Source organism: Propithecus coquereli, unplaced genomic scaffold, assembly GCF_000956105.1.
Source record: "Propithecus coquereli isolate 6110/MARCELLA unplaced genomic scaffold, Pcoq_1.0 Scaffold572, whole genome shotgun sequence".
In the NCBI taxonomy this organism is placed as follows: Eukaryota; Metazoa; Chordata; class Mammalia; order Primates; family Indriidae; genus Propithecus; species Propithecus coquereli.
The window spans coordinates 144,028-159,653 of record NW_012151641.1 but is presented as its reverse complement, the minus strand read 5'-3'; the positions used below and the strand labels follow the sequence as shown (position 1 = coordinate 159,653).

The 15,626-nt window shown below is 50.4% G+C and overlaps 1 protein-coding gene across 5 annotated transcripts in view; it reads left to right on the top strand.

Moving 5' to 3' along the window:
• PPP2R2D (protein phosphatase 2, regulatory subunit B, delta) overlaps nucleotides 1–15,626 on the top strand; it is a 39,339-nt gene that overhangs the window by 21,703 nt on the left and 2,010 nt on the right. Inside the window, exons 2-8 of one of the 5 annotated variants that reach the window (XM_012658116.1) lie at nucleotides 221–318; nucleotides 4,951–5,116; nucleotides 5,521–5,633; nucleotides 8,852–8,881; nucleotides 8,979–9,029; nucleotides 10,408–10,572; nucleotides 12,550–12,811. In XM_012658116.1, the coding sequence (XP_012513570.1) occupies nucleotides 10,434–10,572; nucleotides 12,550–12,811 (401 nt within the window). In that variant the 5' untranslated portion in view covers nucleotides 221–318; nucleotides 4,951–5,116; nucleotides 5,521–5,633; ... (1 more) ...; nucleotides 8,979–9,029; nucleotides 10,408–10,433. Of the gene's footprint in view, nucleotides 1–220; nucleotides 319–4,950; nucleotides 5,117–5,520; nucleotides 5,634–8,851; nucleotides 9,030–10,407; nucleotides 10,573–12,549; nucleotides 12,812–15,626 lie in introns of all 5 variants that reach the window. The other 4 variants (XM_012658118.1, XM_012658117.1, XM_012658119.1 and 1 more) reach the window with 4 other exon arrangements.

Below are 15,626 nucleotides of genomic sequence, written 5' to 3'. Positions count from 1 at the left end.
GCTGGGTCGGTGGAGTAAATCTCCATGTGCTGGTAGATTCTCTGCACCAGAACCAACAAGTGGCAACTTGGTAGTTACAGGTTTGCCACAGAAATGTTGCTTTATTTGGGGAGAAAGTTCTATATGTGTTTATCTTTCTTTTGATCCTTTTAATTTGATATTCATTGTAACTCCTCCCAAAAACATAATCTGGTAAATTGCCTCTGTATTTTATTGACAGCTGACATCATTTCAACCGTTGAATTTAATTACTCTGGAGATCTTCTTGCAACAGGAGACAAGGGCGGCAGAGTTGTTATTTTTCAGCGGGAACAAGAGGTCAGTAATTTACAATCCACAAACCAAATGAACTAATTCATCCTTTCTCATATCACTGTGAAGGAAGGAAGCAAAATCAATTTCTTAGTGTCTGATTCCATTTAGGTTCAGTTGTGTCACGTTAACCGTGTAGAGTCTTCTTTCAGAGACACTTAGGGAGGAGTGAGAAGGTCTGTACTTGAGCCCTGGCCGTCCTTTCAGCTCCCTGCCGTCTCCAGGGCCTTCCTCTTCAGAGTAGGGAAGGGAGTCCTCGCTGCCCACGGGTTCCAGTGAGGACCGGCGGGGGCTGTAGGGTGCTGCTGTTCTGAATTTGTTCGCTTCCCTTCACTAATCACTTACGTGGCTCCCATAGCACTTCCTGCAGAGACGTGGAAGGGGGACATGCATTCTTCCCACCCGACCCAGACCCAGGCAGCGGTGAGCAGCACCCCCAAGGCTTCCCCGTCCCTAGCGGAAGGAGCCCACAGATGACTGTCCCTCTTGAGCACTGGCTTGTAGGTCACGTCTTTTGGAGGGGTCAGGTCTTTTTCACTTATGCGTAAGAGAATGGGAAATGGAGCCAGTCCTTGCCAGCCCAACACCCCCTGCTTGTTTCTGGCGAACCTCCTCGGAGGTCGTGATGAGTGATGCAGCAAGCGCCATCTGTGAGGCAAGGAAGCCGGGCGAGGGCAGCCAGCCTGGGGCTCCCTCATGCATCTGTCCTGTTTTTCCCTAACAAATTGTAAACACGGTCCTGTGCTCTTCCTGTCTCTGCGTTTCCTAGAAGATTGAAGGGCGGCTACTTTCTCATTTCCAAATTCTAGGCTCTAAATTTTGTGGTAAAACTCCGGTTCAGAGGCTAGCAGGCCCCGTCCCTGGCCACGCAGACCTTCCGTGCACAGCAAGTGCCGGCCCTGCCTTGAGAGCAGGGCCTGAGAGCTCTCTGCAGGAGGACAGTCCCTGGGCCCTTGGGGAAGATCGATGGGCTGCCAGTGGGACTTGTTATCAAAACATACCTGTGGCAGCTCAATCTTGAGTATATCCATGCAATTAAAGTGTTTTTTGTTGTTTGTTTTTGTGGGTTTTTTTTGAGACAGGGTCTTGCTCTGTCGCCCTGGCTGGAGTGCAGTGGCACGGTTACAGCTCACTACAGCCTCTAGCTCCTGGGCTCAAGCCATCCTCCCACCTCTGCCTCCCAAAGGGCTAGGATTGCGGGCGGGAGCCACCGCACCTGGCCTAAAGATTTTTTAAAATCCTATTTTCCCTGATTTGGGATGGTGAGAAATTCTTTTGTGAATGGTATTTATTATATATTATCATTGATCTTTCTAAATCTTCACAGACAATTGGATACATTTATAGTTTTGCATTCTTATCCCAGACGTAGAATGTCACACAGTGCTACTTAAGAACCATGTATCTTACCTTTCTCAACAGAAGTAAAGACAGGTGGTATTGTTTAAATATTACTTTCAGCAGAAAGAATATTTAACAAATTGCTGTCTTAAATTGAAGACTTCACTTGTAGCTCCCTAAAAATGTTGGGCATTGTGGTGATGCCTATGGGAGACACCCTCCCTTGCCTTAGCAGGTCTTAGGATAAAAGTGAAATTTTTCTTGTTTTTTTTTGATCATTGCTTAAACCTAAAAATACTAGCTCCAAATATAAAATAGACTTGTGATAAAAGTCAAGCACCTTGTTCTAAAATATGTTTGGTATTACAAAGTTTTCAGTGTTTGTTTAGGATGTGTTCATTCATTGCATGAAATGACAGGTTTATATAGGAGCAGGTCCTTAAATTTATTAAACCTGGTCACTTGCAACTTGGTAGACCCCAGGCAACTTGTTTTGTCCTATTCTTCATATTTTGGTTAACATAAGAAGGGCTTTCATATTCTACTTTTGAAATACTTTATTGGTTGCCATGTATGTGTCTCTCTGTGGACTTGGATTTTTCCAGCGTGGATAAGGGTATAAACTTACATTTTCAACTGTAACCGAAGATGCCGTTGATCGCCCTGCAGCCACGAAGATGGAGCTGCTGTCAGTTAAGCCGCGGCAGCTCAGCTGCGTTGGGGTTTCAGAGGCTTCACAGTGGGAATAGCTGAAGCATGAGGGCAGCTGGAGGGGAGTGGCCGGCTCAATAGGCAGAAAGTGCAGGACGTGAGATGAAGGAGTTAGGTCCATAGAGACACGTTGGAAAGTTCTGGCTGTGCAGAAGACAGGAGGTAGGAAGCATAGTTAGCCGTGTGATTTTTCGAGCTTTTCTAGTTCTTAGTGGCAGGACCCTCTGCCCACGTGAAGTCGTAAAGCCAGGCCCGGTGTGTAAAACTAAGGCAAACAGAGTCTGTGGGTGTGGCCCCGCAGCCCCCTGCCCTCGGAGCTCAGCTCTGCGACCTGATCTGCAGTGCAGCTCCAAAGACCTGCCCCCCCGCCACAGACTCAGGTCTGTTTGAACAGTTCGTCCAGTAAAATTAGAAGTCGGCATGTCCAGAAACAGAGTGAGCTTCCCGTCTGCCCTCCCGATTGTTACTCTGCCCCCAGGAGCTCAGGCTTGCGTCTTCTCTGTCCCAGCGCGGCTTCCCTCAGAATCCCTCTCCCTACGTAGGGCAGGGCTCCATGGGACCTCGGGTGTTGGAGAAGGCAGGGGGCGACTTGGGTTTTGGGTGTCTGGAGGGAGAGCTGGGAGCAGTTAGTGGAGGGAGACAGGCCTACAGCATGGAGACTTCTGGTTCTTGGGGCTAGTGGCCTGGGCGGTACAGGCAGCACTGCGACTCGGGCATTTTACTCCGTTGCTTACATTCTGCTCTTTCCTGCTGGAGGAATGCCTTAGGCATGGGACTAACCTGATGCTGCAGATTTTTCTTTGTAAATAATTCAGTTTCCTTTTTCTCCCTTTCGAGGCGGGCCTGTTGGTGTGCTGTGCCTTTGTGTGGAAAGGAGTGTGGTGGGCAGGAGGCGGCGCAGTTTTCGTGGCATCAGCCCCACACCACACACGCAGGGAACTCGGGAACGAAGGGTTTCAGGCTCCTGCCACTGAACACTTACTTTCAAGGAACGTACAACACATAAAAATTTAATGCAGGCTGGGCATGGTGGCACACGCCTGCAGTCCCAGCTACTCGGGAGGCTGAGGCAGGAGGATCACCTGAGCCCAGGAGTTTGAGGCTGCAGTGAGCTATGGTCAGGCCACTGCACCCTAGCTCGGGCAACTGAGCAAGACCCTGTCTAAAAAAAAAAAAAAAAAAATTAATGCAGTAGAGAGATATGGGTAGTTTTCTGGGATGTCTTCTCATAATATTTGATCCTAATTCAGAAATATAAGGAAGCATCTATCTAAACATAAAGGCTTGTTTAGTTCAGTTTCTTTGGCATACATAGTAAAGTGTTGAAAACGTAAGATTTTATGCTGGGTGCAGTAGCTCACCCCTGTAGTCCTAGAACTTTGCTGGCCAAGGTGAGAGGCTCACTTGAGGCCAAAGTTTGAGGCCAGCCTGGGCAATAAGTGAGACCCCATCTCCACAAAAAAAATTGTCAAATAATTAGCTGGATGTGGTGGGGCACACTTGTAGTCCTAGCTGCTTGGGAGACTATTGCAGGAGGATCACTCGAACCCAGGAGTTGAGGCTGCAGTGAGCTATGATCGCACCGTTGCACTCCAGCCTGGGCGACTGAGCAAGTCTCTTAAAAAAAAATTGTAAAATGTAGGTATTGATTATAGAGCAAGAATTAGACAAAATACTGGTGTTCTTAGTTTTTAATTATGAGATACCTAATACTTCGTAGAAATTTTCATTTCAGACATACAGAAGATTTTGGAGATTAACACAAATGCCCCTTATGAAAGGCAAGCGGCACAGCAGACGAAGCCGTGTGGCGCCCTCCCCGTCTCACTCTTCGACTTCCTCCCAGTCTTGTTTTCCGTCTGCCTTCCCCGGTTGCCCATTGTTTTGAAGATGGTGTATGTCTTCCCAAGCATGTTTTTCTGCTGTTGCTGTAACACGGAGCATCGCTGCCTCAGCAGTGCCTCACCCGGTGTCTTCACGCGGCGCTGCGGGTCTGTGCGCGCTCGCCTGTTTCATAGCAGTCCTGCCGCAGCTCTGTGGCTGTTTCCCCGTGTCCTCTGGCTGGCGTGTATGCGGTGGGGTTTGCCACTGCGGGGATGGGGCGGCCACGTCGCTGCGTGGGGCTCCTCGTGGGCCTGTGCCGGCCCTCTCCAGAGTGTGCCCCTCCCATGCTGTGTCTCGGGGGCCAGACGGCCGGCGTCTCTGCCTCTGCAGGCCGCCCGGCACTTCGCACAGCTGCTCGCCCTGCCAAGTAGCGGGAGAACAGCCGGCGCCCACACGCACACATGAGCTTGGTTGTGTTCCAGAAAAACTGTGCGCACGGACGTTAGGCCACATCTGGCAGACCCACTCTGGAGTAGGTAGCTACCTAGAAGTGGCATAGAAGGGTTGGGAAATGTTCTTTCATTTTCGCCTTTTTCCCAGTGAATTAAATTCAGTTTCATCTGTTTGAGTTTTTTTTTTTTTTTTTTTGAGCCAGGTTTTTTTTTAACTTTTAAAAATGTATGTGGTCATTCGATTAATAATAGTAAAATTTTCTCTGCACTGTGCTTTGTTCATTAAAACAGCTGTCGTGTTTCCTTGCAGAATAAAAGCCGCCCTCATTCTAGGGGAGAATATAATGTTTACAGTACCTTTCAAAGTCATGAACCAGAGTTTGACTATTTGAAAAGTTTAGAAATTGAGGAAAAAATTAATAAAATCAGGTGGTTGCCACAACAGAATGCTGCTCATTTTCTACTCTCTACAAATGGTAAGAATTGCTTTTTAAGTAACTATTTGATTTAATTTTTTATTTTTAATTTTCTGTGTGTATGGATTCCTTTTTATTTTAACCCATTCTGGAAGTTATTTTTGCTTTAAACTTTGTGGGGAGGGTAAATTATTAGCCAGGGTAGCAAGTGATACATTGAAAATTCAAAGTGTGCAACAAAAACCACACATGCACCCCCAATATCACATCACTCTGCGTATGTTTATCTGTATTTATTGTACAGAGCAAAGTGTTCGTCTGTTGGAAATGTTCATGTCCAAAGACCCCATAATTTGTTTGTAAACCCACTTAGGGCCACACAGTTTTCTAATATGGTACACAAATAATAGTCATGCATGTTATGGTTTTTCTTTTAATATGGAGAATAAGGTTTTTATTTTCAGATAAAACTATAAAATTATGGAAAATAAGTGAACGAGATAAAAGAGCAGAAGGTTATAACTTGAAGGATGAAGACGGACGACTTCGAGATCCATTTAGAATCACAGCACTGCGGGTACATGTTGCATTTCCTTTAAACTGTCCACTGCTTTTAAGAAATTAATCAGGAACGATGCTTTTAAATCTGCTGTTTAGAGAATACTGTTAAGTGAAATAACATGTGATCTGCCTTCTTGATTCATGGATGTTGTTTGTGATAATAATCATTTTTATATACATGTGTTTAAAGCAGGGGATTTCTCATATTTTCACAAAGGTAAAAAGTTATCCTCAGAAAATACAGCAATACTAAAGGGGAAAAAATGCACATTTAATTCTACAACAGAAATATTTCTGAATGCATCAACCACCTTTCTTCACTCTGGAGGTTCAGAACAGCACCTGGGCAGGTTGAGGTTCAGACAGAATTTAGAGCACTTCCCAGGTGACATAACACACGTTGCAAGTTGGCAGATGGACTGTGGTCTGTGTGGAGTTCCTGAGTCAGCTTAGGAAGGGCAGGTGGTTCAGAATGTTTGCCTTTCAGCCCGTGAGCATTGTTACTTGTATTTAATTGTTAAATTTTTCAGTCCTGGCTGGGCGCACTGGCTCACGCCTATAATCCAGCACCCAGCACTTTGGGACGCTGAGACAGGAGGATCGCTTGAGGCCAGGAGTGCGAGACCAGCCTGGGAAACGTAGTGAGACCCCATCTCTACAAAAAGTAAAATTAGTTGGGTGTGTTGGTGCATGCCTGTCCCAGCTACTGAGGAGGCCGAGGTAGGAGAATCTCTCAAGCCCAGGAGTTGGAGGCTGCAGTGAGCTATGATGACGCCACTGCACTTTAGCCTGGGTGACAGAGCAAGACCCTGTCTTGATAAGAAAAATTTAAAATTCTTCACTCTCTTTTTGGTACCCCTAGTGCAGTGTGTGAAATGAGCATGTTTCATCAATTCTAATACCTAGACTTTTTCCACATTTTAGCATCTGCGAAATTGTATAAAACTTAAAATCTCATTGTCTCATAATGGACCTGGTGGTACACACCACTGATGGTGTCTTACATCATGTGAAGCGCTGTGGGCTCAGTGAGACGCCAGAGAGCCCCGTGGACAGGGCCGCGGGGCAGCACAGCTCCCCGTGCACCGTGTCCCAGGGAGTGCTGCGTGTGTTTGAGAACGGTGGCTTCTCAGAGGTGGCACTGCTGTTTATCGAGCGAAGAGCGGGTGGGCGCACACAGGCCGAAGTGTAGCCGTTGAGGAAGCCGCAGGGAGGACCCCGTAGCACAGAAGCCTTTCCCGGGGCCTGCCCCGCAGTGGTGGCACGGGGTGGGGAACCCAGTGGGCCCAGCGTGCGCTTGGTCTGTTCCGATACTGTTTCTTGAGCGCTGCTCTGCGGGGTGCAGTCGGGGTGAGTGTTCCCCAGGAGGAGTGGCCTCAGACCTCTTGCGTTGCTGTCACCACATTTCCAGTGAGCTCACTGAGGCCGAGAAAAGCTGTGTCATTTGCCCAGATCAAGTTGATAGCGCCCTAATTTGATCCAGGATGTTTTGATCCAGAATTTGGTGATTTCTAATCACCGTGTGGTGCTGCTGCTTCTGCATCTGTGAATTGGTGACCGTCACGCTAGTTTTACTGCTCCCGGCAGGTGGAGTGCGGGTGCTAAATGAGGTGCAATAAACAGTGAGACCTGGGGTGCCGCAGGCGTGCGCTCTCCCCTGTGGCCAGCGCCTCCCGCCCAAGTGCACACGCCACGAGCACACCCATCTCCGGGACCCAGGTTCCTCCTGCTGAGACCTCTCCACCACCCATGAGCTTACGTGCTCACTTTGGAAAAACTGTATTCTTTATTGGGCTCAATCCCCGTTTTATTCAAGGCTGCGTTTATAGGCTTAGCCCAAATGAAACCTGTGTAGTGACGGCCAAAGTGAAGGCACGCGAGAGCACAGGTTTATTAATCGCAGCGTGGGGGGGAGAGGTCACAGGCCAGGTAGTTCTGTACCTTGGCTTAGGTCTGTGTTTGAGTTCTTACCTCTCTAAAAGTTCAGAATGGGCTACTAATTTATCTGAACTTAACTGGGTAAGAGTTAGAAAGTTTGCTATTTAAATTTTTTTTCTTTTAACTCATTTTAGTGTCAGAAAAGGGCTATGATTGAAAGAAGGACTCTTTCTGTTACAAGCCTACAGCTGCCATGCGTTGGAGGGTTGCGGCAGGTGTGATTTTAATCCCACACGTGGGAGAACTGACATTCTCGCTCTGGAGAGCCAGCGGCCTGGTCAGCACAGGCCGGGCCAAAGTGAGAGGAGACTTCGCTGTGCCCTCCCAGTTCATCGTCACACAGTTTGGCCAGAGAAGACTCGGTTGGGAGAGTTCTCCTACCTTTCAAGGCTCTCCCTTTTGGTTTCTGATAACAGAAATAGCAAAGAGAATGCTATTTTTTGTTTTGATTTTAGAACTTGTGCTTTTCTTCCAGCTAGACGTCAGCGAGACGCAGGCCTTTGTCCTTCTTTTCACATGATGACGTTTCCTCCCAGCTGAGCTCTTGCCTCTGCGTCTGGCCACAGGCGCCCTCCAGCGGCCCCTCCCTCTCCGCCTTCTCCAGTTCAGTGTAGCGGCCTGGCCCCTGGGAGCCCTCCCTGACCACAGCACTCGCCACGGAGATGGGGGGCGCGGGGGGCAACTTTTACTTTTTTTTTTAACCTTTAATGAAGTATAATATATAACACATATCCAAAAATGCACCTACCGTGTGAGTGACCAGCTCCGTGAGTGTTCACAGACTGGACACGCCATGAAGCCAGCACCCGATGGAGAAGTGGAGCCCAGGGCCCTGCCGTGCTCTCTGCCAGGCCCACACCTGTCGGGGCTCTCGGTTCTGTACTGAGAAGCAGACACTAGTCAGTGGCAGAGAAGGTCTGTGCGTCCAGCTACAAGGAGAGGGGACAAAGGGGGGGTCTCCATGAGCCTCCCGGGAAGACTTGGCTGTGGCCACGGGGGACCACGCAGGGGAGGGAAGCTGCGCCATTTGGCCTCAGCGCCTGGGGGCAGCCTCTTAGGGTGCCAGCTCATCTTTTCTGCAGCAGGAAGCAAGGAGCAAAGACTCGGAACAGACAGTATTCCATTTTGTAGCCTATTTTCACAACTCGGTTAACTAGTTATTTGGGGGTACTACCTGCACAAAATTATTACTTAACTGTGAATATACATTTGTCCCTGTTTGTTATCTACTGTAAGTGTTCTGGTTTAATGTGTTGTGATCCTTGTTTTGAATTCCTATTTCCTTCCATTTTTTAGGTCCCAATATTGAAGCCCATGGACCTTATGGTAGAAGCAAGTCCACGACGAATCTTTGCAAATGCTCACACGTATCATATAAATTCCATTTCAGTAAATAGTGATCATGAAACATATCTTTCTGCAGATGACCTGAGAATTAACCTATGGCATTTAGAAATCACAGACAGAAGCTTTAGTATCCTTCGGCGTCTTCCTTAGGGCGGCTCTTCCAGTAGTTAGTTCTCATATGCGTTTGTCCTCCTCCATCTCAGAGTAAATATTTTAAAGTATCTTTTAAATACAGTTTGCTGCACAGTAGCTTGTGATGCAAGTTTTCCGTGATTTAAAGTGTTTGTCCCTAAGAGTCTAACTTCTCTCTGCCTTTGGGAAAAGTCCGTATGATGGAGATTATCTGAAGTCCATTGCCTGCCTGGTTTCATCAAAGGCAGTTTTAAATAGGGCACATTTTTAAAATCAACATTGCTTGGTTTTCTTTTTCCCTAAATTTGCTAATAGATTGTAGAATTGAAAATACTGGGTTAGATTAGAATGACCCCCGGTCACCAGCCTGAGACGTGGCTGTCCGTGTAGGAATTGTACGGTCCTCTGTGGCAGGCTCCGGGCAGTCTCGGTCCCCGCACAGGGCTGCTTTCCAGCCCTGCCTTGATTCCTGCTCTGCCTGCCGTCGCCCGCCTGTGCCTCGTGCTTCTCGCCTTCCTGCTTCACTGTCCATATCCTGCCCGGCTGCGCCTTGTGGGCTTGGAACTGCTCCAGCCTCCCCCAAGCCTCCTGGAGGTCTTCGGGTCCTTGCTCCGGGAGCAGCTCTCTGGCACTCAGCCCTGTGCACTCCAGTAGCCTCGGCTTCCTGGACTCTTAGCTCACCTGGGTTCCCCTCCCTCGCTGGGCTGAACACGCCCCAGCCCGCAAGCCGGGCAGCAGCTGGGCTCTCCTGTGTGTCTGCAGGCCCTCCGGGCCAGTGACGAGCTGCAGTTCCCACGGTTTGCTGGTCTCAGCTGCGTCAGCTGGAAGGGTAAACCCGGGCCCTGCTACTCACATCAGCCCGCAGCTGGACTCGCCCTTCCCTGACTGTCAGTTGAATGTTTTCTGTATGTGGCAGCCTGCTTTGTTGGCATCGCTCTAGCTGCTCAGAACGAGCTCTGACGTCAGTGATTGGAACTGTACGCTCTTGGCGTTTGGCAGTGTTGTTCCTGTGTCTGTGGTTACATGGAGGAGTACGGGTTTGGCGAGGGTGGCGCTTTTCTCATTTGTGTTGGGTAGCATTAAATATGTGCGGTCTTGCTAGTAAAGGTTTTCTGTGGAAGTTAGCAGTGATGACAGGATAAAGCAGCGCTCGTGTCTGGCTCTGCCCCTCAGCCCGGCACGGTCCTGGAGTCTGGTTAACGTGTCGTCTCAGTCCTCTTACTGGGCTGCTCCTTGGAGCCCCGTGTGTCTAATCGCCTCCTTCACCTCATCCCTTAAGCCCCCGCGTGGATTGTTTCACGCCGTGTTTCGTCTGACTGAACGTAGGCTGGTCGAGAACAGCTGAGCACTGTGCCTTAACCACGCGCTTCCAGACATCGTCGACATCAAGCCCGCCAACATGGAGGAGCTGACGGAGGTCATCACCGCGGCGGAGTTCCACCCGCACCAGTGCAACGTGCTCGTCTACAGCAGCAGCAAGGGCACCGTCCGGCTGTGCGACATGCGCTCCTCCGCCCTGTGCGACAGGCACTCCAAGTGTAAGTGCCCAGCGCCCGTAAGGTCTCGTTCAAATTTTGTTTTTCAGACGCTGACCCATCTTCAGAGGCTTAGAGCTTACTTCCTGTCCCCACACACCTGGCGACCACAGGGCGCCCACCTCTGTCGCATACGCCCGGATGTGGCCGTGTCTGCGGTGGCGCTCAGGGTGCTGCCCCCGCAGGCTCCGCACAGTGGCGGGGCGGCGGTTTGGTGCCAGCAGGTCAGCTTCTCCCAGGGCCTCGTCAGAGGGCGCCCAGCACTGGGACCAGCCAGGAGCCATTTTTGCCTCCACCTTAGCGCGTTAGGACCTGGGCGAGGCCGCCGGTTCATGTTCCACCGGCAACCATTTTCAACTATTGGGCTGAGCCCTGCTCACACTGAGCTTTCTTGGATTGGAAGCCAGTTCCCTAAACTGAGGGTCTAGCAGTTTAATCCGCCGAGCCTCTGTTCCATCTAGGTGAGGAAAGTTCGGTTTTGTTTGCATCTTTAGCCCTGAAGAACGGGCTCCACTTCATAGAACATTCTGTGTGTGCTGGTGACAGGGACGTGTGTCCTGGAAGTGTTGCTGGCCCTTCCCCCCTGCTGACTGGCGGACCCACGTCCTGTGGCACTTCTCGCAAGGACGTCCCTAGCGGCCGCTCTGGAGCCCCTGTCACCTGCAGCAGCACCAGCAGCGCCCCGGCTGGGTGCGCTCGCTGACCGGTGCTCAGCAGCCTGTGTGCCTAGGTGTGTTTCTAAGAACTGTGTACTTCCGTTAGAATTCCTGCAATGAAGAATGAGTGTTCTGTAACAATTGGCCTTGCAGAAATAATTTTAGATTCCAGCAGTTTTATTTGTCATCAGAGTAATTTATTCGAGAGCTTGTCTGGAGGTTCTATTAGGAGAGCTCAGCTACTTGTATACCCTTGACCGAAGAACACGTCCCCTCTACCGGGTAGGGTCGCCCTCCTCGACTGACGCACATGGAATGCTAAGGGAGGAAGGGGACACCTGCCCAGTCAGCCTGATCGGCCGAGTCAACCCTGGCACTCAGTGGGGTGACAGGTGTCTCGGCCAGGTTTCCCTCATATCCAGAGTAGACAGCTGGCTTCAAGTTAACTTCAGAAACAGAGCTGACACACACGCAGGCTCTCACGTCATGGCAAAGGAGGTTCTGTGGATGGGCGTAGGTGGAAAAGAAGGGAAAGCTGGAGCAGCTTACGGTAGAGGAAGCGCGTGTCTCCCGGGCTGGGGTTTCCTGAGCTCTGGGACAAGGCAGTGTGCTGGGCACTTCACTGGCCCCATGGGGCCAGGACACCTCCCTCTGCCACGGGTACAGGTGGAGGGAACTCCGCTTCAGAGAAGGCAGAACTGTAGCAGAAAGCAGGGTCTGCTCAGGAAGCGCCAGGTCTTTCTGAAAACGGAACTCAGTTTTGTCGTATTGAACGCGACTGTTCAGTATTGCGGACAAACCCTTCTGCCAGCCGGCTGTGGCTGGTGGGACCACTCCAGCAGACCCTCACGCTGTCGCCCCTCCAAAGCACAGGCTCTTTCTAGAGGCCTGCGCACTGCGTCTGCAAGATCACGCGGCGCTGTTTCTCTCTTCCTGTGGCCTTATGTGGGATAGACCGTCACGTGCTCGGGCCTGGTGCCGTGGGGGCCTGAAGACGTTTGCACGGTGACGCGCTGGCCCTGAACCGGGGCTGCACCAGGATGCCCTGAGGAGCTTTCTCAGACGGTGGCCGCAGGACCTTGTCCAGTGGTTCTGGTTCCGGACCTGGGTGAGATTCGGGTGTCTGTGCTTCGGGCCTGTCCTTTGTGGTACCTGGCGCTGGAACATCTCCTCTGAATCTCCGACCCGCGGGAGCCAAAGATCAGAAGACGTAGCTGAGCACTTCCAGAGTCTCAGTGAGGGGGCCACGTCCTACTTGAGCTTTTAAATGAATTATTCTCTGATTGTTAAACAGAAGCTGAAAATGTTTTATTTTGTTTTTCAGTTTTTGAAGAACCCGAAGATCCCAGCAGTAGGTCCTTCTTCTCAGAAATCATCTCGTCCATATCCGACGTAAAGTTCAGTCACAGTGGCCGGTACATGATGACCAGGGACTACCTGTCGGTGAAGGTGTGGGACCTCAACATGGAGAGCAGGCCGGTCGAGACCCACCAGGTCCACGAGTACCTGCGCAGCAAGCTCTGTTCTCTGTACGAAAACGACTGCATCTTCGACAAGTTTGAGTGTTGCTGGAACGGTTCGGATAGGTAAGGCCTGCATTAGCACGCGAGAGCACCCAGAGCTTGCTGGCTTTGCTCGCTGGTCCTCAGGGCCGCGCGCGGTGCCCGGAGAGGAAGGTCGCTGGGGGCGAGCTATGGTCCAGAGCTGTGGGAGGAACGGCGCTGATAGGGTGTTGTTTTCCAGGCCTCTGTTTGCCTGATGGCAGCATCAAAGTGCAGAAAATAGGGTATCTGAGTAAATTTCTCATGTAGCTTCTGATTCCATCTGTGTTTAGATAATAAGCGTGACACTAGGTACATGCTGGCTATTTTTAAAATGCTTAGTAAATGCATGATAGTTTTTATTATGCCCAAGGCGAGGGAGAAGGAAGGCGGAGGGACACGACTGGCGTCACTGGAAGGCTCGTTTCCATTTGCCTTTCCTTGCGCACAGTAGCCGGGGGAGAGCCCGCTGTGCCGCGTGCGGACAGAAAGTGGCGATGGCTGGTCTCGAGTGCTGATGCTGTCATCTGTGATGTGGTAGTTCTGCTGCCCTGATGAGTTGTTTTGTACACATTCTTTAAAGATAATATACTCGTGCTGTCGAGACTTGTGTCTTTAGTATTACACAAAAAGATTACATTTCAGATAATGGAGGGAAATTATCTTGTATCATTTTTATATAGATTTTTTGTTCTGGCCAGGGACGGTGGCTCACGCCTGTGATCCCTGCACTTTGGGAGGCTCAGGCAGGAGGATGGCTTGAGGCCAGGAGTTTGAGACCAGCCTGGGCAACATAAGAAGACTCTGTCTCTAAAAAAAGATTAGCCAGTTGTGGTAGCGCATGCCTGTGGTCCCAGCTACAAGCGAGGCTGAGGCAGGAGGATGGCCTGAGCCCAGGAGTTCGAGGCTGCCGTGAGCTGTGATGACGCCACTGCACTCCAGCCTGAGTGACAGAGCGAGACCCCTTCTCAAGAAAAAGAGAATTTCTGTTTGGAATTTAAGTGAGGAGGAGTTCTGCTACTGGCAATAAGTGATTAGCTGCACATCCTGAAGCCCTTCGGCACGAGCATCTAGATATGCAGGATATGGTACAAGTGTCTCCTAGATGCACACTCGGGCCCACAAATCAGCAAGGAAAGTTCCACAACGGCCAGGAACAAACAGTTGAAACCGGACAGCAAACTCCGAAGCCCCGGGCTGGCCTGGGGACACCAGCCGATATAGGAACCTGCCGCCGGGGTTCTTGTAGCCCAGCCGTGCAGTTACGGCCTCAGCCCACACAGGGTGCGGAGGTGGAACGCAAGAAGGTGGAGCCTGGGAAACTTGTCTGTCGGAGACCTTGGATTGGGATGGCCCGGACTCCTCCGAGATGGGCAGCTGTAGCGCCCTCACGAGGACTTGGCGTTTGCCTTTGCGCTGGCTGCGTGATCCGGAGAACCTCGTGCTGAGGAGTTGATGCCTCCGAGTGGGCCGTGTGCTGGGCATCCGGAGGGACAGCTTCCAGATTTACAGACCGACGTGCTGCCTGCAGTTTCCCGGAGGTTGGCTGCAGACGGCACGTTTCAGAGTCCTTGTGTTGGCACGGGTTCCCCACGGGGGCCAGGCAGGTGTCACACAAGCGTGGGGTTGGCATAGTGGATGCACGCTGAGAGAACCCGCTGCTTTTACAGTGAGCAGTGGACGCAGCTGCACTTTGGCCGGCGGCAGGGCGTCACCTCACTCCTCGAGGTTGCTCACTGCAAACAGCCCCGGAAGCGGCCCAGGTGGAGGGCACTTAAGAATGGCGCACGTGGCAGACACCGCAAGAACATGCAGAGCTTCTTGGCCCCATGGTGGGTTGCTCCTCCCAGCACACCCAAGTCTCTGGATTCCTCAGAAGAATGAAAATCAGTTAAATGTGAGCTCACAGGTCAAAATTACCAAGCACATGTAGGAAAAAGTCGCCATGAGTAAGTCAGCAGAAACCATAACAGAACTTATAACCCTTGAGAATTCAGATGTGTAAGATATAGGATGTAAAATAAGAGTGCTTGATATATTTACAGATTAAAGGAAGCAACCAAAAACCTGAACAAGGAACCACAAGACCGTTGAAAGTTACCTAGGAGACCCGGCGCAGTGGCTAATGCCTGTAATCCCAGCACTGTGGGAGGCTGAGGCAGGAGGATTACTTGAGCTCAGGAGTTTGAGGCCAGCCTGAGCAAGAGCAAGGACCCCATCTCTACTGAAAATAAAAAGAAATAAGCCAGGTGTGGTGGTTGCACCTGTAGTCCCAGCTGCTCAGGAGGCTGAGGCAGGAGGATCACTTGAGCCCAGGAGTTGGAGGTTGCTGTGAGCTGTGATAACACCACTGCACTCTAGCCTGGGCGACAGTGAGACCCTGTCTCAAAAACAAACAAAATAAATAAAATAAAAATATAAATGACCTAGGAGATTTGGAAAGGAATCAAATCGAACTTTTAGAAATGAAAAATACTATAGATGAAAATCACTACATGTTAGCAGCAGATCCATTTTGGTTGAAGAGATCTTGAATTAGTGAACTTAAAGGAAAACAGAAGAAATGCAGACCAGAGCACCACAGATACGGAAAATATCAGTTGTTAAGAAACACGGAGGAGACTGTGCGGTGGCTCAAACCTGTAATCCTAGCACTTTGGGAGGCTGAGGCAGGAGGATCACTTGAGGCCAGGAGTTTGAGACCAGTCTGGGCAACATAGCAAGATGCCATCTCTACAGAAAATAGAAAAATCAGCTGGGTGCAGTGGCGCCTGCCTGCAGTCCCAGCTAGTCAGGAGGCTGAGGCGGGATAATCACCTGAGCGCAGGAGTCTGAAGTTGCGCTGAGCTATGAAGACGAC